We start from the raw sequence: 23,468 nt of genomic DNA, 5'->3' as shown, positions 1-23,468 counted from the left end.
AAAAGAATGAAATAATGCTATTTGCAGGAACATGGATGGCCCTAGAGATTATCATACTAAATGAAGTAAATCAGACAAAGATAAATGCCACATGATATTACTTGTATGTGGAATCTAAAAAAATGATACAAATAAATTTATTTACAAAGCAGAAATGGACTCACAGACATAGAAAACAAACTTATGGTTACCAAAGGGGAAAGAGGGGGAAGTTAGGGGATTAACATATATACGTTACTATATATCAAATAGATAAGCAACAAGGATTTACTGAACAGCACAGAACTATCTTCAATATCTTGTAATAAATGATAATGGAAAAGAATCTAAAAAGTATATATATATACCTGAAGCACTTTGCTGTACACCTGAAACTAACACAACATTGTAAATCAACTATAGTTCAATTAAAAAAAAAAAAGACTGCCTTATAGGAAAATGTGCAGCGGGGCTGGAGCTGGAGAGCGCAGGTGGTACAGTGAAGGAAGAGAGCAGCAGGGGGTGGTTGGTGGCAAAGACCTTCAAAGGGTGGCACTGGGGTTCCTCGGGTTCCTGGGATGTTCAAGGAGTCCCAAGGCTCCACATTAAATGTAAACTGTCCCAAACCTGGTTTTCTTTAAGGATGTTTCCCTCACCTCAGAATTTCACCTGTGGAATGCGTGTTTCCCTGCATGCGTCCACTAGTGAACCTTTGTGCATCTCAAGGTCCCAGTTTAAAATCTCCTCAGGTCCCTGATCACCTTCCAGGCCAGTAGGTGGAAGGAAACAGAAACCCCACAGGGCTGGAGATCGCGAGGAAAGAACTAGTCCCTAATTAAGGGCTGCTCCACGCCATGTATGAGGGCAGAGGTGGATGGAGCCTCCTAGGCGAACGACTTGCTTTTGGATTCCTAGATAAGAGGCTTTCCCTCCCGAAGCAGCCTGGTAGGGAAGCTTGTGGTTTTTTGTTTTGTTTTTGTAAGGAAATGGAGAAGAGGGGCAGGAGCGCTGCACTGAGAGTCCGACTGACGTTCTGACAGAAGTAACAAGCGGGTCACTGAGCCAGAGGAAGGTGGGCCAGGAGCATCCCCTGTAGCGGGAGCATCCCTTGGGGAACTCAGGTGAGTGACCAGCGGAGGACCACCTCCCGCTCCCTGCCCCTCCCGACCCATCCGCCAGGGGGCGCCGTGCAGCCATCGCGCCGGCCCCCGCGGCTCCGTGATGCTGCGTCTCCTGCCCGCACGGCCCCCAGGTCCCCAGACCCCCAGGACCCCAGTCCCCAGGCCCCAGGTCCCCAGGCTCCAGGTCCCCAGGCCCCAGTCCCCAGTCATCAGGTCCCCAGTCCCCAGGTCCCAGGCCCCCATGCCCCCAGGTCCCCAGTCCCCCAGGTCCCCAGGCCCCAGTCCCCAGTCCCCAGGTCCCCAGTCCCCAGGTCCCAGGTCCTCAGGCCCCCAGGCCCCCAGGTCCCCAGGTCTCCAGGACCCCAGGCCCTGGTCCCCAGTCCCCAGGTCCCCAGCCCCCCAGTCCCCAGCCCCCCAGTCCCCAGGCCCCAGGTCCCCAGGCCCCAGGCCCCCAGGCCCCAGGTCCCCAGGTCCCCGGTCCCCGGTCCCAGGTCCCCAGTCCCCAGGCCCCCAGGCACGTCTCTCCTACCTACTGCCCCCCCAGGGTGCTGAGACCCGCGGGAGGAAAGGACAAAGAGGGCACCTGCCCGGCACCCTCCAGACCCAGGCCTGCAGCTGTGGGATCTGCCCCCACTCCCCCCAGCTCTGGAGAGGGACAGAAAGGGGACAGACTGTTATCACAGGAGGAACTTCAAGGTCCAGCATGGGAGGAAGGGCAGACCCCTCTGGGGGAGGCACAGGAGGGCACCTGACCTGACCAACCAGGCTGCTGCCCGGGGGAGGCAGGGCAGTGGTAGAAGATTTCCCCTGAGCAAAGACATCAGAGGTGAATTCTGAGCGCTGAATCAGCCTCGCGAGGAGGAGATTATGATATTATATAAGGCGCAGAGATCACTATATTTGTATGTAATCACTATGTAAACATATACTATATTGGGGGAAATTTACATTATACTTTGGGGAGCACAGGGATGGGGGCAAGGACGGAGGGGCTGGAGCTCTGGGGGGTCCCGCGGGCCGGGCTAAGGCGCTGGACTTCACCCTGAAAGAAATGACCTTCGCTGGCGGGTGCTGAGCAGGGGAAGCAGCGTGCGGTTCTGACCCTTTGAAAGATGGACGTGGGGTCGTGAAGCACGAGAGACGGCGGACAGAGGGGCTGGAAGGGCTCCCGAAAGCAGAACCACAGGGGCTGGCGGCTGCCGGGGGTGGTGGTTGTGCGTGGATTAGGGAAGGGCCGCTGGCGCGAGGCGGGGGCGGGGGCCCCCGTGAGAGGTGGTGCTGGCGGCGGAGGAGAGCGGGGGCTGGTGCGCGAGAGCCCAGCGCCCGGGCCCAGAGCCCCGGGGACCGGGGGTGCTGTCTGCACACGGCTGAGTGGGAGAGCAGAGCCCTGCAGCGGAGGCCAGGCCGCCTGGAGCAGGGGGTTGGAGGCCAAGGGGGCGGAGGGGGCGGGGTGGGATGCAGGAGGGGTCCCTGTTCAGGGCGAGGGCTTGGCTGACCGGGAATGTGAGGACACCGACGGTCAGGTGTTCATGCCCTGGAGCTCGGGCCGGGCAGGGCAGACGGCCACTGACCTGCAACTGGGCTTCACTCGGCTGTTGGGCTGATGATGGTGGAACTGCTGCTATTTTTACGCTGTTGCATGACATCCAAAGGACAATGGAATCCCACGATGTCACTTGTCATGAACTGCAATAGTGACAGCAATAATTCTTTTTAAAAATACACTTTACGTGCCGTTAACCAGTAAAGGCACCCAGCGGCTGCAGGAGCAGAGAAAGAACATGGTTTTAAAACTGGGGCTAGGCTCACGCCGGCTACACATTCAAATCCTTGGGGAGCTTTTAAAAACGCTGGCCACTCCAGGCTGGCCCCCTGGGTCAGAGGTCAGGGAAGATAAACCCAGATGCCCCCTAACTGTGAGGACGAAAGGAGGCGCACGTGCAGAAGGCCCGTAACTGGTCAGGAGCTAAGCCAGGTGGTGGTGACAGCCCTGTGGCGGGGCCACCACATCCCCTGGGCGGGGGGCTCCCCTGCAGCTCGTGAGACCGCCCTCCAAAACAGGCTGGTTTACCCAGATGCTCAGCCGCGCATTCGGAGGCTGGTAGACGAAGCACCACCTGGGGGTGTGTCCCGCCTGGTCCGCCTGCAAAGCCTCACCTCCCCACGGCACGTGAGGATGGAGACCTGCCCTTGAGCTGAGAGGAAGCCCTGGAGACGTCCTTTGCAATTAGATTAATATGTCACATATTTAATTCTCATACTCGAAAGAGAAAACCAGGAAGCCTGGGCCCCGTGAGCTGGAAGGGAGGTAATTTAAGGAGCAGTTGGAAGCACGTGGGGAGGGGGGAGATGGGAGATGAACACAGATCACCGGGAGGAGGGGAGGCCTGCAAGAGGTGGTGTGGCTGGGGGAGGGGGGCTTTGGGGAGCGTGTCTGGAGGGGGCTGGAGGCGGGGCTCGGGGATGCGGAGAGAAGGGGTGACCTGGGCCTGGAAAGGGTCTCAGGGGGAAAAAGCATCTCTGTTTTTTATTTGGATGTGAAACTGGAAAAGATTGCCAGACATCTTAGTCTTCTTTTTTCTTTTTTAAGAGCTGTTATTGAGATGTAATTGACCTACAATAAACTGCATGTATTTACAGTGTACAGTTTGATATTTTTTTCTTGTTAGTAATGTGTATAGGGCAATCCCACTCTCCCAATTCATCCCACACCAACGCCCCTCCCAGCCCCCCGCTTCCCCCCCTTGGTGTCCATAGGTCTGTCCTCCGCAGCTGGGTCTTAGTCTTTTTTAACCCTCTCATTGTGCGTGATTTACGCTGTCCTCATCTCTGTGATCGCAGTTTGTGTGCGGTACTCTCTGACCACATAAACCCTGTTGGAGGTCCAGTCTGGGTGAGGGTGACGGTCTGGGTCACCGAAGGCCCAACGCCCGGCCTTGAGCAGAAGTTTCTAGACTCCTGAGGGTGTGGCGGGAAGTTAGCAACCTTTCTCCCTGAAAGCCCGCATCCCCGCCTTGCAGCACCCTGGCCCCACCCGTCCACAGGATCACCGTCCGACAGCAGTCTCTGAGCTGCTCTCAGCGGTCACCACGACCAACCTGCCAGGAAACGCCTGGCCGTGTGTCAGAGGCAGCGTCCACGGGCTGGGCCGTGCTCCTCACCTATGACCCACAGGAGCACGCCTTTGCATCATAGGACCTAGAAAATGATTCTCTCTTAAGACACTGGCACGCCTCCTTGTATCGGATAATGAGTATTAGGTCATCCGTGTGCTTTTTTATTGCCTGGGCTGCCAGTAAACTCAGGACTCATTTCAGACAATGATTGTGACTCCTGCAGCCGTAAACCTAGGTTACCGCCACGCTCGCTTTCTCTTTATTATTATACGCTTTTAACTTCGCTACTTTCACATTTAACGTTTTTTTTCAGATATACCTTTAGTTTTTAGGAAATTTTAATAATATATTGTGACAGTCATGCATTATATTTTTTAAAATCTTGCCCTCATTAATTACTCTGAGCAAGTAGTAAAATTACACCTTTGTTCCTGAGCCCTGGGAGGTGGACCAAGAGGCTTTCGATTGTTGGATCCGAGCCAACCAAGGTGCGTAGTAATGCCACTGGAGTTTACAGATGGACGAAACCATTGCATCTCAACTTTAGTCTGGGGCGTTCCTTCTCCTCACTCCACTGTGCACAGCACTTCACAGTGTTTTATAACACTGTCTTTTTAAAAAAATTCTAAGCATTTTTTTTACATATATATTCTCTCCCTCTCTCTCTCTCTCTATATATACTCTTTTCCAGATTCTTTTCCCTTATACATTATCGTAAAATATCAGGTATATTTCCCTGTGCTATACAGAAGGCCCTGGTTGTTTATTTTATACACAGTGGTGTGTATCTGTTAATCCCAGACTCCTAATTTATCTTCCCCAAGCTTTTCCCCTTTAAATAACACAGCGTCTTAATGATTCCTGAAGAAGCAGGAGTAGTCCCATTTGCAGACGGAACACTAAGAGAAAATTAAATCACTTACTTTCTGCTACAATCCAGCCTTCCCAGAGCAACACTGAGTGACCCAGGGACCCGCTGCTCAGCCTCCCCGGCTGCTCAGCCTGCCCCCGGCCGAGGTGGAGACAAGAGCCCTGAGGATCCTGTCTCTCCACCCCACACCAGGGCACCTGAGCACACGCCCAGGTTCAAAGGGCACAGGCCAAGTTCAAAGGATGAAGAGGAAGGAGAAGGCCTGAATGCTGTGGGCAAGCTTCCAGGCGAGCCAGAGTGCCAGCCCCGCAGACGGTTGGCAGATGGGAAAGTGCCATCCAGCTGGAAGCCTTCCACGGCCCAGGTGGCTGCTCTCCAGATGGCAGTACAGCCCGAGCCTGCGTCCAGCTGGACCTGAAGTCCTCCCGTCCCCCAGGGGCTTGGGCTCCTGGCGCATTTTTCTTCAGGCATCAACAACAGCAAGGTGCTCAGCCATCTGTTCAGAGCCTGTGATGCCTTGGCCTTGAGTGAGCTCTTAGGGTGGTGAAGTCTGCCTCAGGACCACGCGGAGATGCAGTGCTCTCCATGTGGCTCCTCTGCCTGGAGTTGGGAGAAGGGGCAGCCTTGGGCCTGACGTTCGAGGCCAGGCCTCCTCTCTGCTCACGTTCCCCTCATATCTGAGTGTCTGCTGGACCTCTGCAGGCAGAACACCCCAGCACCGGCACCCAGGCCCAGGAGGACTGAGCACCCCCAGCACTGGCACCGAGGCTCAGGAGGACTGAGGACTCCCAGTGACAGTACGGAGTGTCTGGCTGTTGCCTTCTAAGCCCAGCCAGCCCATCCTTGGGGCTCACGCAGGCGCTCAACAGCCCGCGGCCCCCGTGTCAGGTCACAGCAGTTCTCATGGCCACTGAGGGCACCTCCCCAGCCCCCCAAGATAAATAAAGTAAACCCAGGACTGTCTGCAGTGTCCCCAACTCTGGACTCTGATGCTGGGATACTGGACTTGTCCCCGCAGGGCTGTCCCCAGGGCTGTGCCCACCCTCCTCTCAGCTCCTGGGTCCTTCCGGCTGGACCCTCCGCTCCTGGTGCCATCGTCTCTCAGGAGACGGGCCCTGTGGGGTCAGGAGAGTCCAGTCTGTGGTCAAGGGCCAAGGTGTGAGCAGCTCCTGAGCTGGGCAGGGCACCTCTGGTGCAGATGCTTGAGCTGAGTGAGTAACCGAGGCTCAGCCCTGAATCAGGCTGTCGCCACCTGACCCGTGTCCAGGGCCCCACAAGGTTTGTTTACAGAGTCCCGGCCCTCCAGGTCGGAGGGTGGTACACGCCATCCACCCCTCACTGGGGGCCTTCTGCACAGATGCTTATTGAGCTTTCACTCGCTGTGAGATGACCCGAGCTCCACGTTGTGGGAATCAAGAGGGCTCGGGCATCCTGCAAACGGACGCAGCACGGGGCGGCCGGCAAGACTGGCAGAAAAGGGGAAACAGGGCTATGAGATTTCAAGAACGTAAAGGCTCAGCTGTCTTAAGATTATTGAAAACTTCCCTGGTGTTCCAGCGGTTAATAATTTGTCTTGCAATGCAGGGGACGCTGGTTCGGTCCCTGGTCGGGGAACTAAGATCCCACATGCCACAGGACGGCTAAGCCCGCGCCACAACTAGAGAGAAGCCCGTGCACCTCAAGGAAAGATCCCGTGTGCCTCAGCGAAGACCTGATGCAGCCAAAACATAAATACATAAATAAATATTAAAAAAAAAAGAAGTTATGGCATTTCATGAGGGTGTGGGAGGATGAAAGTGGTCCGGGTAGAGGCATAGGAGCAGGGCCCAAGGGAAAGAAGCAGGTGATTAAGAGAAATATTGGAGAGTTGAGTTTGGCTGACATGGATGGAAGGCTGGAGGCAGCCGGGACAAAATCACAACGTCCTGGAGCGTCGTGGACCGTTCAGATTGTGACCTTGAGAGGGGAGAACCCTCGGAAGGGGCTGGGCTGCTGGGTGGGGGGGTCAGTCCTGGGTGCAGGCGGCGCTGGCAGGAAGGACGGGAAGCGGGGGGCAGTGAGAGGCAGGAAGGATGGGCGGGCAGTCTTGTGCGTGGACCAGAGACCACCGGCCGGAGAACCAAGGGCAAGCACAGCACCTGCACCGTCTGTCAGGCGGGTGGAACGAGAAGGTGCCACACGGACAGGACGGCCGGGCCTGGTCGGCGGGAGCGGGAGCACAGCCAGCGCCGGAGCCGGGGTCCCGGCCAAACCCCAGCGGGGGCAGGTGGCGTCTGAGAGGCCTGACGTGGCCACTCCCAGCAGCTGACATGCTTATTTATTTGATCAACGCCCGTCTCCTCTCCTGGCTGAAAACCGAGGCAGGAAGGGTGGCATCTGTATTGGCTCAGCTGTGCGTCCGAGCATCTGGGCCTCGGCTAGTACCCAACGGGCGAGTGAACGAATGAGCACGCATGGGCCAGGGTTTGACCGGAGGTTCGTGGACAGGCCAAGGATGGGCTCATCCTTCTTCGAATTACTGATACATTTTCTCCATGCAACAAACCTCCATCAGGTGCCTGCTAGCATTGCGTGCCGGACACTGGGAGGCTTCACGTCGAGCAGGGGGAGATGCTCGTATGAAAGGCCAAGGTCAGAAAGTGTGTGTCCCACAGGCCATGAGCACAGCCCGGACAAGCTCGACGGACCAGATGTGAGGTCAGGAGGGCGTTCAAGTTCAAGGAGGCATGTGAACAAAGCTCTAGCAGCAACAGTGACCTTGAGAGGGGCCGGGTGGCCCCCTGGAGGGCCTTGGGCTGGGCTGAAGGACGCACCTTGGAAACACGGGGCCACAGGGGGAGGGCTTTAAATAGGGGTCTGACTGACAGGTCTGCTCTAGGGCTGAAGGAAGGGGGGGTACCTCCACGGGACACGGGGAAGGAAGCCTGGAGAAGAGCACAGACGGAGGAGGGAAGGGAAGAAGGAGACGTCTGGGGTGAAAGAAGAAAAGAGGAAACACTGTCGAGAGGTTCCAGGGTGCGGGGGATGCCTTGGAAAGAAAGTGGGGCTCCAGGAATGGCTGTGACCACGTTACCAGATGTTCCCGAGCCGTCACAGATGAGGAGGAAGGATGGACAGACGGACGGACAGATGGACGCAGGTGCTGCTGGGGAGGTGGGCGGAAGGCATGGGACAGGTGCGCCCACCTCCAGCTTCGTCGTCCTATCAGCTTCCGATGTCGTATCCTTTTGGAAATTACTTCTGTCTGTTGTCTCCAATGGTCTACAACAGGCTAACGCGATGATGTGTGTGTGTGTGTGTGTGTGTGTGTGTGTGGTCCAGGTGAGGGTTTAGAGTAAACGTACTTGGACAAGAGTTAACTCTGTAATAGAATTGCATTTATTTAGAAACTCATACTCTATAAGTTTTAAGAGACATAGACCTAAGTCTGGCTTTGTCGCTAACTAACTCGGGGAGGAAGTCACTGAATTGCCTGGACCCCAGCTTACCTGTTTGTAAGATGATGGTGTCGGGCTGAGATTTTTAAGCAGCCTTCCAATTCTTGTCAACAACAAAAACAAGCTGTTGACCCCATGATTCTAGGCAACTTCCAAGTGGCTGGTTGTACCCTGAGTTTATTTCTTTTGTATCAGAAATTAACTGATTCCTTCATGTATACTCTGCATCTCTACTGATGAGACGGTGGACTGAAAACTTTGATAAAATAGAAAAAACTTCGCATAAGAAATGAAATATCACCGAAGTAGTCGTAGAGCATCAATGATAAACTCTGAAGCGTCTTCAGAGAAAACCCTCCTGCTGAGCTGCTCCGGGGTCACCCATGGGGTTTGTTGCTCACATTTTCCTCTGTGTTACTCCTTCCGTGGCTGGCTCTGTCGGCGCTGCGGCGAGCGGCTTGGACTCCAGGTACTCGACAGTCCCATACGCCGCCATGGCCAGACTCAGGACGCCCAGGAGGATGTAGAGTTTGACGCTGACGCACAGAAACCTGCTGTATCCAAACGCGATGACGAAGCCCAGGGCTTCCCACAGGCGGTAACTGGCGAAGGCGGCCTCCTTGTCCTTCTCAAACAGGACCCCGAAAAGAGCTGCAGGAGAGAGATGGCTGAAGATGTGGCTGTACAACCGCAAAGGACCCTTCTGATTATTGCCGAAAACAGGCAGCTTCCCACGGCCCAATGCTCCCAAGAAAACCAGGACTTTCGTTTCTTAAAAACGTGGAATTATTTCATGCTGGGGATGATAGCGAGTCTGGTGACGTCCTCTAGCCGTGAAGAACCGTCATATACACAAGAAGCAGAACAGACGAAAGTTAGCGCTGGAGGGGATGCGGCCCAAGCCCATACCTCACAGGTACAAAGAGCAAGGCCGAGAGGCAGGATCTGAGTGGGTGAGGGTGAGATGCCCCAAAGTGAAGACAGATGAAGGCTGTGTTATACGGGGGAGGGACATTCATTCGTGCACTTAGAGGATGTGCAGGAGTGAGTCAACCGCCGGGTTTTTGGTGTCTGCAGCAGAGTAAGGGGGTTACCGCTGTGTGGGCCTTTCCTTCCCATCCCAGAGGCCTTAGGAGGAAGAGCTTCACACAGGCGAGGCCTCCAGGTGAGACTGCCCCACATCGAGGTCTTGATGAAGGGACTCAAGCCCCATCGGGGGGTTGCCTGAAGGTTTGGGAGAGAAATGACCTGAGTTTGAACCGTGTCCCCCAAATTCACATGGGCAAGTCCTGACCCCCAGGACCTCAGAGTGCGGCTGTATTTGGAGATGGGCCTTTAGAGAGGTGACTGAGACAGTGAGGTCATTAGGGTGGGTCCTAACCCCATGTGACTGGTGCCCATATAAGAAGAGGAGATCGGGACACAGACACGCACAGAGGGACGTCCCGCGTGAGGGCACGGGGAGAAGACGGCCGTGTACACGCCCGGGAGACAGGCCTCAGGGGAACAGCCCTGCCACACCTGGATTCAGAGTCCAGCCTCCATTTCTGTTACTTTGTCACAGCAGCCTTAGCAAACTGGTACAGTCTGATAATGCTTCTGGTGGAGGTAAATGATTCCCTGCCCCTGTTTGCAGTGTGGCGAGGTTTGGCTGAAGGGGAAGCAGCCCCATCCCCGTGGTGTGAGCGAGGCGGCAGTGTGTCTGGAAGGCGTACACTTAGGAGGGGAAAGTTTTCAACACGGGGACAGGCCTGGGCATCCCGGCCAAGGTCCTGCTCCATTCTCCGGAGCTGCCCGGTCACCACGTCTCCCACCTTGGCTGACGGACGCGCCTCCCCACTGCCCCCCATCCTCTGCCAGACGTGGGCTCCCCCAGGCAGGAACCCGTCTTATCTGGAATGATAATTCCGCAGCTGCCCAAGCGTCAGCGAGACTCCTCATCAAAAGACTGAGTGGGTGGACGCATGGCTGGACGGTGGCTCAGGAAGTGGCAGAACGCCGAGCCCTGTGGGTCGCGACGCCCTGCAGGGTCAGCGCGCCTCTCAAAGCATAAATAGTAACACAAGTGGACGGTGGGCAGAGCCGCTCCTTCCTCTCCTCCCCCTCCTGTTACAACCCGAAAGCCCACGCTGGGGAGGCAGTCTGGGTACAGGGCACGTGAGCACACACAGCAGGGCACGGGCCCGGGCACCCCCGCGCATGTGAGTCAGGTGAGAAGGGAACCAAAATGCCGAGCGTGGGCTCCAGCCGGCGGGGTTGAGCTGACAGCCCCCTGCCCCGAGCCCAATGGGGCCAGACAGAATCTGCACCCCGAGTCTTTTATTCCCAGGCGCAGCCGCCGTCCGCAGAGCTGTGGACCTGTCCTTAGAAGTGTCCTGCCTACAGGGCGGCCAGTTGCGGGCGGGGAGACCTGATGGTGGGACTTGCTTCCTGATACCACGCTCCAATAAAATGCACCCAGGCTCCTTGGAGAAGTGGCTAATCTAGGGTTGGCACAGGAGTTACCAGATGAGCCTAGAATATTCTGGAGTGCCTAAAAGTGAGGAAGTACGAAAAAAAGAAAAAATAGACGCAGGAGGCGTGTCAAAAGGACACAGGTACTGATGGGAAAGGCCCCAGTCGCCAAAGTTGGAACAATTAGAGTAACGGAGTAAATAACGTAGCATTGGACTGTAACCCAAAGGATAACGTAAATGCATGGGCCCGCACTGATGCAGATAAATCGTGCAGCAAATAGATAAATAAACTGGGGAGAAGGGACAAATATTCCTCATGGAAGAGCTGTGCCTAACGATGTACACACTCCTCTTCCAAAGGACGTGGAGGTTAATCACCGCCCCCCGAATTGTAGCTTGGCGACTGGCTTCCAAAGAACTGACAGCACAAGGGAAGAGTAGCCCTCTGCCTGGGAAGAGCCTGACAGACCCTAAGTTGACCGATAATCCAGGTCCACACCAGTGACCTGTTATGTGCTATCCTGTACCCCCGATCAATGTGATGAGAAAGGCACTTCACTCTGGGGTCTTCCTCCCCAAAACCCATAGCTCCAGCCTAATGATGAGAAAACATCAGATGAACCTAAATTAAGGGATAGTCTACAAACCACCTGACCCGTATTCTCCAAGAGTGTCAAGGTCATCAAAAACAAAGAAGAATGAGAAACCGGCACAGACCAGACACAGGAGATGTGATGACTACGTGTAATGTGGTACCTACACGGGATCCAGGAGTACACAGAGGACGGTGTGGGGAAAGCTGGAAACATTTTGCATAAAGTCCGTAGCCTTATGTACCAATATTAATTTCTTGGTTTTGACAAACGTACCAAATTAAGGGTAACAGAGGGAACGGTGTACGCGAACTCTACTGTCTTTGTAAATTTTCTGTTGATCTAAGATTCTTACAAAAGAAAAAGAAAAAGAAGAAAAAAAAAGGCTGCTTACAGCCTGACCCAAGAAAGGCACTGGATGTAAGCCACCAGAGGCTGACCCTCGTCCTCAGATGAAGGATGTGGACAAGTCTTGTTTGCTTGGAAAAGACAGGATGCATGAAGAGGGCATGTAGGAGAAGACAGATTTTCTGAGTTTATCAACCTGAAAACAGCCCCTTTGGGGATGGATGAGGCAGAAGAGTATTTTTAGGCCGGCCATTCTGCCTCTGAACTGCGGGCATTGGCTTGCGAGGGTTGTCATGGCAACAGTACCCACTTCCATGAACTGTCAGGGCAGATAAACAGAAAGCAGCCCACATCAATGGCTCTATGGCCGGAGGGATCCCTGGAGCCCAGTGGGCGCACAGGCAGTGAGAAGCCCCAGGAGGGAGGAGCTTGGATAGTTCCGGCCCCTGATTTGCCTCTAAATTGGAGAACTGTACCAATCAGTTTTTAAGTTGAGAGATGGTGACTGAAAAGGAGGGTTAAATTGCACTGAATTGCATTCAGTCTCACTAACTAGGAAAGCATGTGACTCACGTATTTTCTTAAAAGAGAGACACATTCAGGAAGAATAGGATTAGAAATCCCACTTGCTATTGAAAAAGCAAAAATGAGAGTGAGCTGATCTTGGGAGCTGGCAAAAGCTACACAAAATTTCCAGTGTTTGAAAATACAGAGATGGTGTGATGGCCCACACCGCAGGGTGGTGAGCCCGAGAGAGCCCGCAGCGGACGCGGTCATCGGAACCTCCCTCCTCGCCAAGATGGTTGCCAGTGTAGACGCCAAAAGGCATTCTCAAGTCGTGTATGAAGACAACAATTTTCCCCAGTAACTGATTTTTCCCTGAAACGAGTTACTTTTTATCTGAATAAAAAGACAGAAATAATTCATTTTAAATTAGCATTCCTTATTCAAGGAGGTCTTTATCCAGGTCCTTCACTGGACCTCACGTCACTCTGCACAGCTTTGAAGGCTCTGCCTGACAGTCCCTCATGTCCACGGAAAGAAAGGGGGCGTGAAAGCAATGACTCCCGTATCTCAGGGAGAAAGCAAACCAAACGCGTTTATTGCAGTCACTTGAAGCTCCTGAGGGATTCCTGTGTGGAGTGCTGTGTGGCCGCTCACCCCGTCCCTCACCTGACTTCCGATGCGTAAATACTTTAAAAATTCAACAATGTGCACCGCAGCACTATTTACAGTAGCCAGGACATGGAAGCAGCCTAAATGTCCATCGACAGAGAAATGGATAAAGACGCTGTGGCACATATACACGATGGAATATCACTCAGCCATAAAAAGGAACAAAACTGGGTCATGCGTAGAGATGTGGATGGACCTGGAGACCGCCATACAGAGTGAAGTACGTCAGAAAGAGAAAAGCAAATATCGTATAATAACACATATATGTAGAATCTAGAAAAATGGTGTAGATGATCTTATGTGCAAAGCAGAAATAGAGACAGAGAGGTAGAGAACGAATGTGTGGATGCCGGGGGGCCGGGGGCGGGGGTGGGAGGAATTGGGAGACTGGGATTGACACATATATATTATAGATACTATGTATACAATAGACAACTGATGGGAACATACCGCACGCACAGGGAACTCTACCTTCTGCACTGCGGTGACCTACATGGGAGGGAAGTTCACAAGGGAGGGGGTATCTGTGCGTGCGGCTGATTCATTTTGTGGTGCAGTGGCGGCTCACACAACATCATACAGCAACCACACGCCAATAAAATCAATAAAAAAAAAGTCAAGGGAACTCAGCGATGTCAGCTAGTTAGAAAACAAGACGAGCCAAGCATCTGGGGTGTTCAGTAAAACAGCGGGGTCCTTCCCACGTCCCGGGGGTGTTGGAAGCATCCCTCTCCTGAGGCTCCCCGGGGAAAATGCCTAAGATTCCCACAGGGGATGTCGTGAGCTGTCGCTCGCTTAGCCGTCTGCTCTGCCAAGAGGAGCTAGCGTGGTTGCTGTTTCTCTCTCCTCCTCCGATGCAGTGTTTCTGCTGGTGAGGCCCGGCCTGCCACTCGCCAGTCCCTGCTTCCGTCCACGGGCCTTTGTCCAAACACACCAGGTTACGGTGTGAGCCAGACACACCCTTGTCACGTGGTGCAGAACCTCAGGAGGGCCTGCTGCTTACAGAGGCAGGAGAAAGACTGTGAAACCCAAACCCCTTGGTGCCAACAGCACCGGGTTTGTTCAGGGATGTTTTTTCCGCTGTTTCATAAACCGGCGACACCTGAGATCGTAAGGAGGGCCCGTCCCGGAGTACTGGGTCCCCGGTGGGTGAGGCCAGGCTCCTGTTCCCTTTGGGCATAGGGAGAGCGGCCAGGCCTCTGTTCCTGGAAACGCTGGCTGTGGCTTGTTTGTGGGTCAGCCTGACCCAGTTTCTAGTCCCAGGTGCTTCCCTGATAAAGGCTGAACCGTGGGTGGTGTTTCCAAGGGAAGAGCTCTCCTCTGAGCCACACCCAGCTCCGGGCCCCCAGGCTCACCCATCTGCAGGAGGCTGGCTGCATGGACAGCTCACCTCCTGGGGCCTCCGACACCCCCGCCCCCGGGCCAGGGCCGTAGGTGGTTTGTGGGAAACTCAGGGCTAAGTGTTCCCGCCCTCAGCCCCCATCCCGTCATTTTACACAGAACATAAGCCGCCCTCCCCGTCCTCCATGGGCTGCCCCCCCCCCAACCCCTACTCCCCTCTCTCCTGTGTTCTCCCTCCCAGACCCGCTCAGCTACAGCACATCCCCTGGCAGGACAGACACACAGCCGACCCGACAACCAAGGGTGCCTCCAGACACTTGGGACCCTGGTGTCCACAGCAGGCCTCCCGGGGCCTCGGCCGGACCTCTCCTCCCGGGCTGCGGCCCCTCCCTTCCCACCCACCGTGGGTGACCTGGACTCCCGCCAACCGCAGTCCTCCCCGCCCAGGGAAGCGCTCCACGCAGCAGCTCCCGCCACGCAGTCTGGACCCTGGGCCTCCGCCCCAGGCCCGGCTCCAGCCGTCCAGCTCCACATGTGCTTGGGGCTGCCAGGCCCTCTGCCCCGATGCCCCACCCGCCTCTCCTGTGCCCCTCACGTCCACAGCCCGGTCTCCGCTCTGCCGGGCCACAGGGCCACAGGGCCCCCGACGGCGCCGGACAGCCCTGCCCCCGCGCCCCGCTCTTGGCGGCCTGAGGGCAGCTCTCCAGCCCCCTGTGCTGACCGGGACGCCCCCCCCAGCAGCTCTGCCCCCCTCTTTGTAACATCAGCCAAGGCTGGAGCTGGACGTCTGGGCCCGGGTCCTGCTCTGCCCCAGGCCCGGGCCTCTGCAGGGGGCCGCGCTTCTGCTGGGAGCGGTGCCATGGGGGTGACGCCACCTGGCCGGGCTACGCGGGTGAACAAAACCTCACGGGATTCACTCGCCGGCTCACGGTGAAGGCCGCCTGTTAGGGCCATCACCGGCTGTGGCTCCTTCAGGAAGCCACGTTTCTCAGGCATGAACTGAGCTCCTTCGCCCGTGGTGACAAAGGTGCCCGTAACCTCCGTTCCGACTGCCTTCCCCTGCTTTCCAAAAAAGGGCACCCCCTCCTCCCGGGGCCTGGGAGACCCCCTCAGCCCTCCTGTCCCCACGTGCCCTCCTTCTCCCTCCCCACCTTTTCTGGCTTCTCCTCCCCCTCCTCCCTTCCTCCCCCCACAGCCCTTCCCCGCTGGTCCAGTGGTTAGGACTCGGAGCTTTCACTGTGGGGGCCCAGGTTCAACCCCTGGTAAGGGAACTAAGATCCCACAAGCCACATGGCGCAGCATAAAATAAAACAAAATAAAATAAAATAAAATAAAATAAAATAAAATAAAATAAAATAAAATAAAATAGAATAATAGTATGTGATACATGCCAAAAACAACCCCGTGTCAGTGCTGGCGGTGCCCTCCCTCTGTCCTGTTCAAGCCCAAGCCAAGTCCCTCAGCGCATGTGTCCAGCCCTGCCGTCTGTGGGCTTGTCTGCTGCCTCCAGCCTGAGGATCCTGATGCCCAGCTAGGCCTGGGGACCGCTGAGTCCCGGCCTGCGCTGGCTTCTGTCCATCCCTGCATCGGGAAGCTCTGCCCCTCGGCCCCTCCTCATCACCCCTGGACGGGTACCTCCTGCGGGTCCACGCCTTTCCCTGGGTCGCGGCAGCAGGTCACCCGGTCACCCCGCTGTGAACCCTTGCCGTTGCTTCCGTGACACAGAGTGACACAGACCCTTCAGCGGGCCTGTCGGCCCCACACCGGGGCAGGCAGCCACCCACCTCCCCCATCGGCACCGCCCCCCAGCTTGTCCTCTCAGTGTCCACCGATACAGAGGCTGAAACTCCAAGGTGACAGCCTCTGGGAGTGATGAGGTCGGGCGATGGAGTCCTCAGGGAGGGGGTCAGTGCCCTTGGGAAAGGGACTCCAGATCACCCCCTCACCTCCCGTCTCCACTGAGGACATGGCGAGAAGACGGCATCTATGAACAAGGAGATGGGTCCTGCAGGCACTGAATCTGCGGTGCCTTCGCCGGACACCAAGCCCGGAACTCTGGGCGGCAAATGTCTGCTGTTTACAAGCCCCGGGTCTGCGGGGTCCCGGTACAGCATTAAACTGATGGAGACAGCTCCCTCCCAGCCTCCCGGCCTCCCTGCCTCCTCCAGGCTCCTTGCTGCCTGGAGGACGGGCAGCCAGGACTACTCGGGCGTGGCCCCCAGGATGAAGCCTCTGCGGACCCCTCCCAGCCCTCACTCAGTTCTCCCAGAACGTGGACACCCACACCAGAGCCCCAGGGCCACTGCAGGGATGTTGTCATGGTAACCCGGAAGCCTCCTGCCTCTCTCGCCACCTCAGGTGAGCGCGGCCAGAGGGCCCCTCCTTCTCAGATGCCAGGACCCAGCACACGGGGAGGACATCCTTCTGCTCAGAGAAGCTCTTGCAGCAGGAAGCTGGGAAGGAACCGTCATTTTAGGAAAGAAAGTTGCTCCCTCGGTGCGTTTTCCCTTGGGCTCGTGAACCTGAGTAACCACTCACAGACAGCACTTAGAGCCCCGTGTGGAACCGGAGCCCTCCCGGCCGCCTGGTCCCCGCCCCACTGCCCCGCTCCATCGTGCACATCACCACGTCCCTCTGAGGGGCCCTCCACCACCACGTGTGCCCCCACGGCTGGCCAAGGTGGGCCCACCCGGGCAGGAGCGGCTCTGTGCCGGGCACTCACCATTGTTCTGTGTCTGCCAGACGGCATCGGCCACGCCCCAGAGACCGGGAAACACGAAGAACACCGGCAGCTGGCTGGGGTGCGGCTTCCACAGCAAGAGGGCGGTGATGCAGCCCAGGTGGGTCACGGCGCCTGTGGGTGGGGACACGGGTTCCGCTGAGACACACAGCGCCGCGGGACGCGTCTTCTGGCCCCTTGCTTCCTGGCTGGAATAATGTTTCCTAAACGTAATCCAAACTGACGTCTTCAGGTGGGTTCTGACCTGCGCGTGCAGGCTGCAGGCGAATTGCGGGCACGCCTGGCAGGCGTGGGACTCCGCCCGCCTCCGGCCTCCACACCACCCGGGTGGGAGGCCTCAAGGTGGCAGCCCCCTGCATCTTAGAGGAACACGACATCTTGCTGGGCAGAGGAGGCCCCCGATTATGGGGGTTCAGAGTAGCGGAGAGAAGGGTTTCTTCATTAGGGGTGAGTGGTGGGACCCCTGCTTCTCACTGAGTGGGGGGCACGGGGAGGGGACGGGGAGGAGTGCCCCCAGCCTGGGAGCTGGGGCTTCCAAACAGGCCAAGGAGGGAGAGGCTGGGGACAGAACCTCCTCGTTTCTCCTGAATTTATCCTGACGGGTCCCAAGTCTTGGCCCCACGGTTCTGCGGACACTGCAGGCTCCCCCGAATGTGGGAACGGAGCAGCCCGTGAGCCTCCAGGGACTGCGGCGGGGCAGACAGGGCAGGTGCATCCAGGTTCCCCGAGGCTGTGTGACCTCGGGCAAGTTACTGTGCTTCTCTGTTCCTCCATGTAAAGCAAATGACTTGGCCCTCAGCGGGCACTGACTGACAGGTGTTGCTTCCCCTCCTTTTGCTGTGTCACCGCAGACCCTCTGGACCTTGACGGGGGCACCAGGTGGCTGTTCTGTTAACACCCTGCTTCTCATCCCTCCCATCGCTTCTGACTCCTCTTGTTCTCTCAAGAGAGACAGAAGGTGACACGTGTGTAGCAGGCCAGCTTCATCCACCTCGGGAGCACAGGTCTCCTCCTGGAAGCCTCCCTGCCTCCTGCCTGACCCCACGGCCCCCGCGTTTGGGCCCCCGTTTCTGTGCCTGCACCAAACCCCGTCCCTGCCCCGAGCCTGGCCCTCAGCACACACGCTCCAAACGCCCGCAGTGGAGCCAGACCTGCCCCAGGACCGCGCCCACTGTGCACCCACCTACCCAGCGCAAAGAGGGCCGTCCTGCCCGTGTGCCGGGCCAACTTCCCGAACAGCAGGGAGCACAGCGCGTTGACAGCCGCGAAGCAGATCATCACGTAGCCCACGAACTGGACCCCCAGGGCGCACGTGGTATAGGACTGCGGGGGGAGAACAGGCCAGTCACCCGCGCTGCCCCAGCCCCGCTCCAGGGCCGAGCTCTGGCGTTGCGGTTTGGGGGTTCGCTTTGGTCCGGGAAGACCATCTGTGCTAAAACACTTTCCGCCCCATGGCCGCTGGCCTGCTGAGCTGGCCCGAAAGCTTGTCCAGGCCCCAGTTCCCAGGGTGCAGAACAGAGCTGGTGCTTGTAAGGAAAGTCCTCCTTTGAGTAAGAACAAACGGGATGCTCTGGACACACGCCTGGCAAACTTCTCCCCGAGTGTCTGCACTGGGTGCTGGGTACACTGGCCATTCACGGAGGGGCGACCTTGAACTCTTCTCGCTGTGGCGGGTCAGTTCCCATCCTCTCTCCCACACAGCTGGGTGAGGACAGAGCTGAGGAACGCACAGGTGCAGCTCAGGGGGTTGTCAGGGCCTTGAAACTCCTCCGAATGACACCCTAGCAGTGGATTCATGCCATCCTGCACCCGTCCAAACCCCGAGAGCACACAGCACCCAGGGTGAGCCCTCAGGTAGGCTGTGGACGCGGGGTGATGACAGTGTGTCCACGTGGGTTCATCAGTTATAACAGACGGACCCCCTGGAAGGGGTGCAGACAGTGGGGGAGGTTGTGTCTGTGCGGGGGCAGGGGGTGCAGGAAATCTCTGTACTTTCCACTGTTTTGCTGTGAACCTAAAACTGCTCTGAGAAAATAAAGTCTTGATAGAAAAGCAGATGGAAGGAACAGGAAGGGAATCTCCATAGAGAGAGAAGAACAGGAAGTGCCCCTGCCTGAGGCAGGTGCGGGGGACGGAGCAGGCCAGCCGGGACCAGGGCCCAGCACGCTGTCAGCTCTCGCGCCCACGCCGTGTCCCCGGGCAGAACCAGGACAGACACAGACAGGAGACTGGCTAGGAGGCCCCATGTGTCTGGATGGCGGGGGCCATGGCTGAGTCACAGGAGGGTGGTCCATGACAAGTCTGATGGGAGTGGCCGTGTTCTAACACCCAGGGACTATTTGTCATTCTGTCTTTATTCTTTGAAATTCCAAGTCTCCAGCTGGCCTGCCCTAAGAGCAGGGATGCCAAGTCTCAGGCGCCCAGATACTCAGGGTCACACCTACCCCAAGAGATGTTTGTGGTTTCTCTGAAATTCAGATTTCTACCCTGCTTTTTATCTTGCCAGTTTGGCAGCCCTACCTGGGAGGGAGCTGGGTGGGGATGGAGCAGGAAGTTCCCTGAATGGGGGCAGGTGGTCCTCAGGGGCGGGGCCAAAAGGTCCAACCTTGGCCCCAGCTCTCTCCAACCCCCACCACGCCCAGCTCCTTTCCAACACTTTCTGGGGAAAAGGACCTTAACTCTAAGGTCCCCGTCTGTGGTCTGTGGCACCCTCTCCAAGCCATCCCAGAAGGTTCTTCAGGACAGGATCCCACCTGGGCAGGGGAACTAGGGAGACAGAGGCTCAGGGAAGGTGACCTTCCACCCTCGATGGAAGGTGACCAGCCAGACGCAGGTCACGCTTGGTGTCCGGCATTTGGGCACTTCTCCAGCCACCCCCAAAGTGGGTGCCCCCTTCAGGCACAAAGTGGGCAGGCAGTGCAGGGGTCAGGAGGGCATCTCGGGAAAGAGTACCTGAGTAGCCAGGGAGACCATGCTGAGACCCACCTCCGTTTCTAGATTGTAATGCATCATTTAAAAACCAAGTAATGGGCAGAAGACCTAAACAGACATTTCTCCAATGAAGACACACAGATGGCCAAGAGGCACACGAAAAGCTGCTCAGCATCACTAATTATTAGAGAAATGCAAATGAAAACTACAGTGAGGTGTCACCTCACACCACTCAGAATGAATGTCATCAAAAAGCCTACAAACAATAAATGCTGGAGAGGATGTGGAGAAAAGGGAACCCTCCTGCTCTGTTGGTGGGAATGTAAATTGGTGCAGCCACTATGGAGACCAACATGGAGATTCCTTAAGAAACTAAAAGTAGAACTACCATATGACCCAGCAATCTCACTACTGGGCATTATACCCTGAGAAAACCATAACTCAAAAACATACATGTACCACGATGTTCATTGCAGCACTATTTACAATAGCCAGGACATGGAAACAACCTAATGTCCATCAACAGATGAATGCATAAAGAAGATGTGGCACATAAATACAATGGAATATTACTCATCCATAAAAAGGAATGAGATAATGCCATTTGCAGCAACATGGATGGACCTGGAGATTGTCATACTAAGTGACGTAAGTCAGAGAAAGATAAATATCATATGATAGTGCAGCATCTAAAACAATGATACAAATGAACTTATTTACAAAATAGAAACAGGCTCACAGACTTAGAGAATTAACTTATGGTCACCTGTGTGTGGGGGGGGGCATGGATAGTTAGGGAGTTTGGGATTGACGTGTACACGCTGCTGTATTTAAAACGGATAATCAACAAAGGCCTACTGTACAGCACAGGGAGCTCTGCTTAATATTATGTAACAACCTAAGTGAGAAAAGAATTTGGAAAAGAATGGATATATGTGCGTGTATCACTGAATCACTGTGCTGTACACCTGAAACCAACACAACAACTAGACTCCAAGTGAAAATAAAAATTTTAAAAACAGTAGGTAATAAGGAATTTCAGAGTTATTCGTGGATTTCACGGTTTTCCCTATTTTTTACTCTAAAATAAGGTGAGAGGCTGTCAAACATGTGTTGCGGGGATGACTCCAGAGCCGCTTTGGTCCTTTCCCTGAAGTCACATCTCGAGTGAGGGGTGTTCCCGGGACGGTCCCAGCCCAGGTGAGCGGATGTCCTCACCACACGGGCAGCGCTCCTGAGGCCGGGAAGGCCCAGCGCAGCCCCGGACCCCATGCCGCCCCCGCCCGCCTCCCCTCCTACCCGCGTGTAGTCGCCGGCCAGGAAGGCTTGCTGGAACCCGCAGTACAGCGGCAGCAGGACCAGGAGGCGCAGGCGCTTGTCTCGGAACAGCCTGAACGTCGACAGCAAAGTGGACCAGAGCGGTGGCGTTTGTTTCTCTCCCTCACGTCTCTGCTGGGCATCTTTTACGGGTTCCAGAAAGGCAGCCGTGAGCAGGACCGTCAGGAAGCCGCTCCCTGAAAGGCCGGGGAGGGGACAGGCTGCTGGGACGGGCGCCGGGGCACACGCGCACAGACCCACCTCCTCACCTGCTCCTCGTCGTGAGGTGGGGGTCAGACCCGAGGTGATGGAGGCAGGCCGAGCCGGACCAGAGCCCCTGACCGCGACGTGCACTGGGAGGCCACAGACGTTGCCTCCATCCTCCCACGCGGGTTCTGTGACGGTCAGGCTGTCTCACGGAACCCAGGCAGCAGGTGGCAGGAAACACAGACACCCGGGAGAGACCCCGAGGTCCTCAGGGCCCTGAATCATCGACCGTTTCTCTCATCTGAACCCCCAGAGTAGTTCCTACCAACAGCCAGTCTCGCCTCTCAGACTGGGAATCCCTCCCGGAAGGTCCCCATCGGCTTCTCTTCATGTTCTCCCAAATCTATTTGCCCAAACGTGCTGCGGTAGGGGCTGCGTGTGCTAGGGTATCCCCAGCCGCAGTGGGAGGGTGCGTTTGGAGAAAGGAAAGATCTTTTCGTACTGGGATGGGACAATCCCCCGAGAACAGAGCTAGAAGGAAAAGCCAGGTGCAGAGCTGGGAGTCTGCTGTGCTCCCCTTTGATGTGGATGAGGAGGGGCATAAAGACATATTTCTTTAGATGTGCGTTAGGCGTGTCTAAGAATTAAAGACGCTGTGGGTTGTCTACAGTGGCAGGAAAGCTGGGTGGTGACGGGGGACTTTTCCCTTTCAAAATACTTGTATTTTGAACCATGTGAACGGGCAATCTATAAAAAAATTACTCGACAACTATGCATCTCACCCTTGAGAGGACATCCTATGCTTCCATGGTTCCAGAATGTCATGACACGATCTCTCTCTCTGCCATGAGCCCACCTGCCTGTCTCTCGATGGAGAACGAATGTTTGTTTAATCTTTCTGTTCTTTACCTAGATGCCTTGTCACCCCCTCGCTGAGGTTCAGTGCCCTTTGCGAGGTCGTATGTCTGTGCTGTTCTTCCTTCTACGATAATAATGATACCCGTGGTTTGGTATCCACAGACGACCTCGGGACCGCCGGTGGACTTTCCTCCCACTGGCGGGGTCAGGACACTTCAGAGCAGTTGTGATCACTAGTTCCTGGCTTAGACCCGTCATCCTTTAAAGAGGATTCGCATTACTTCGTGTCTTTACTAGTCCCCCAAGCTCGTCTACGATCCTTCCGTCTCTTGCAGCCACAGGCCCCCGAGGCAGCAGGCTCGCCCCTCACTACGGCGTGGCTGCCGGAGCGGTCCTGAAATCGTGAGGTTTACAAAGTCAGTCCTCCTCCAAATTGCGTGAGAAATGGTAAAACCGGTCCCCACATGCATGCCAGAGGACCCCGTAGTTCACAGACACGTTTCCACGCAGAGAAGGACTACTTCACGTCTAAGCTTCATCTCTAATTCAGCTGCTTTTCCTCTCCCCTAAACACGGCCCCTCCCCCATTTCCTGGTACCTCAACCTGGTGACCAGGTTTATCAGGCAGGGCTGTGGCCCACGGACATTTCACAGTGGCACTGGCGTCCTCCGGGGTCGCGATTGCACACAAAACCGTCAAAGCAGGCCAGCGCACGCGGGCGCCCCTCCAAACCGGCCCCTCAGCGGACGGTGCAAACCCGCCGCCTGCCCCAGCCCCTCCCCGGCCTCAGCCGGAGCAGCCCGGACACGGCCTCCCGCGGACAGAGGCCGAGACGCAGCCTGCGGAGCGGGGGCGGGTTGGGACCGGAAGCCACGCGTTCACCAGGACACAGGAGCGTGTCCAGAGGGCCGCAGGGACGTGGACTGGGAAGCGGCTGGTGGCACAGCGGACGCGCCGTGAGGACAGAGCTCAGGAA

At 56.3% G+C, this 23,468-nt stretch overlaps 1 protein-coding gene across 8 annotated transcripts in view; it reads right to left on the bottom strand.

Annotated features, from left to right (window-relative positions):
* Positions 1–2,484: 2,484 nt before the first annotated feature.
* Positions 2,485–23,468, bottom strand: part of UNC93A (unc-93 homolog A) — a 42,040-nt gene continuing 21,056 nt past the window's right edge. For 5 of the 8 annotated variants that reach the window (XM_057740260.1, XM_057740259.1, XM_057740262.1 and 2 more), the window contains 4 exons: positions 21,409–21,623; positions 18,366–18,501; positions 17,161–17,292; positions 8,453–9,175 (listed from right to left, as the gene is read on the bottom strand). In XM_057740260.1, the coding sequence (XP_057596243.1) occupies positions 8,922–9,175; positions 17,161–17,292; positions 18,366–18,501; positions 21,409–21,623 (737 nt within the window). In that variant the 3' untranslated portion in view covers positions 8,453–8,921. Of the gene's footprint in view, positions 2,787–8,452; positions 9,352–16,791; positions 16,892–17,160; positions 17,293–18,365; positions 18,502–21,408; positions 21,624–23,468 lie in introns of those variants that run through there. The other 3 variants (XM_057740264.1, XM_057740267.1, XM_057740265.1) reach the window with 3 other exon arrangements.

Source organism: Hippopotamus amphibius, chromosome 6, assembly GCF_030028045.1.
Source record: "Hippopotamus amphibius kiboko isolate mHipAmp2 chromosome 6, mHipAmp2.hap2, whole genome shotgun sequence".
Lineage (NCBI taxonomy): Eukaryota > Metazoa > Chordata > Mammalia > Artiodactyla > Hippopotamidae > Hippopotamus > Hippopotamus amphibius.
This window is presented reverse-complemented; position numbering and strand designations above follow the sequence as displayed.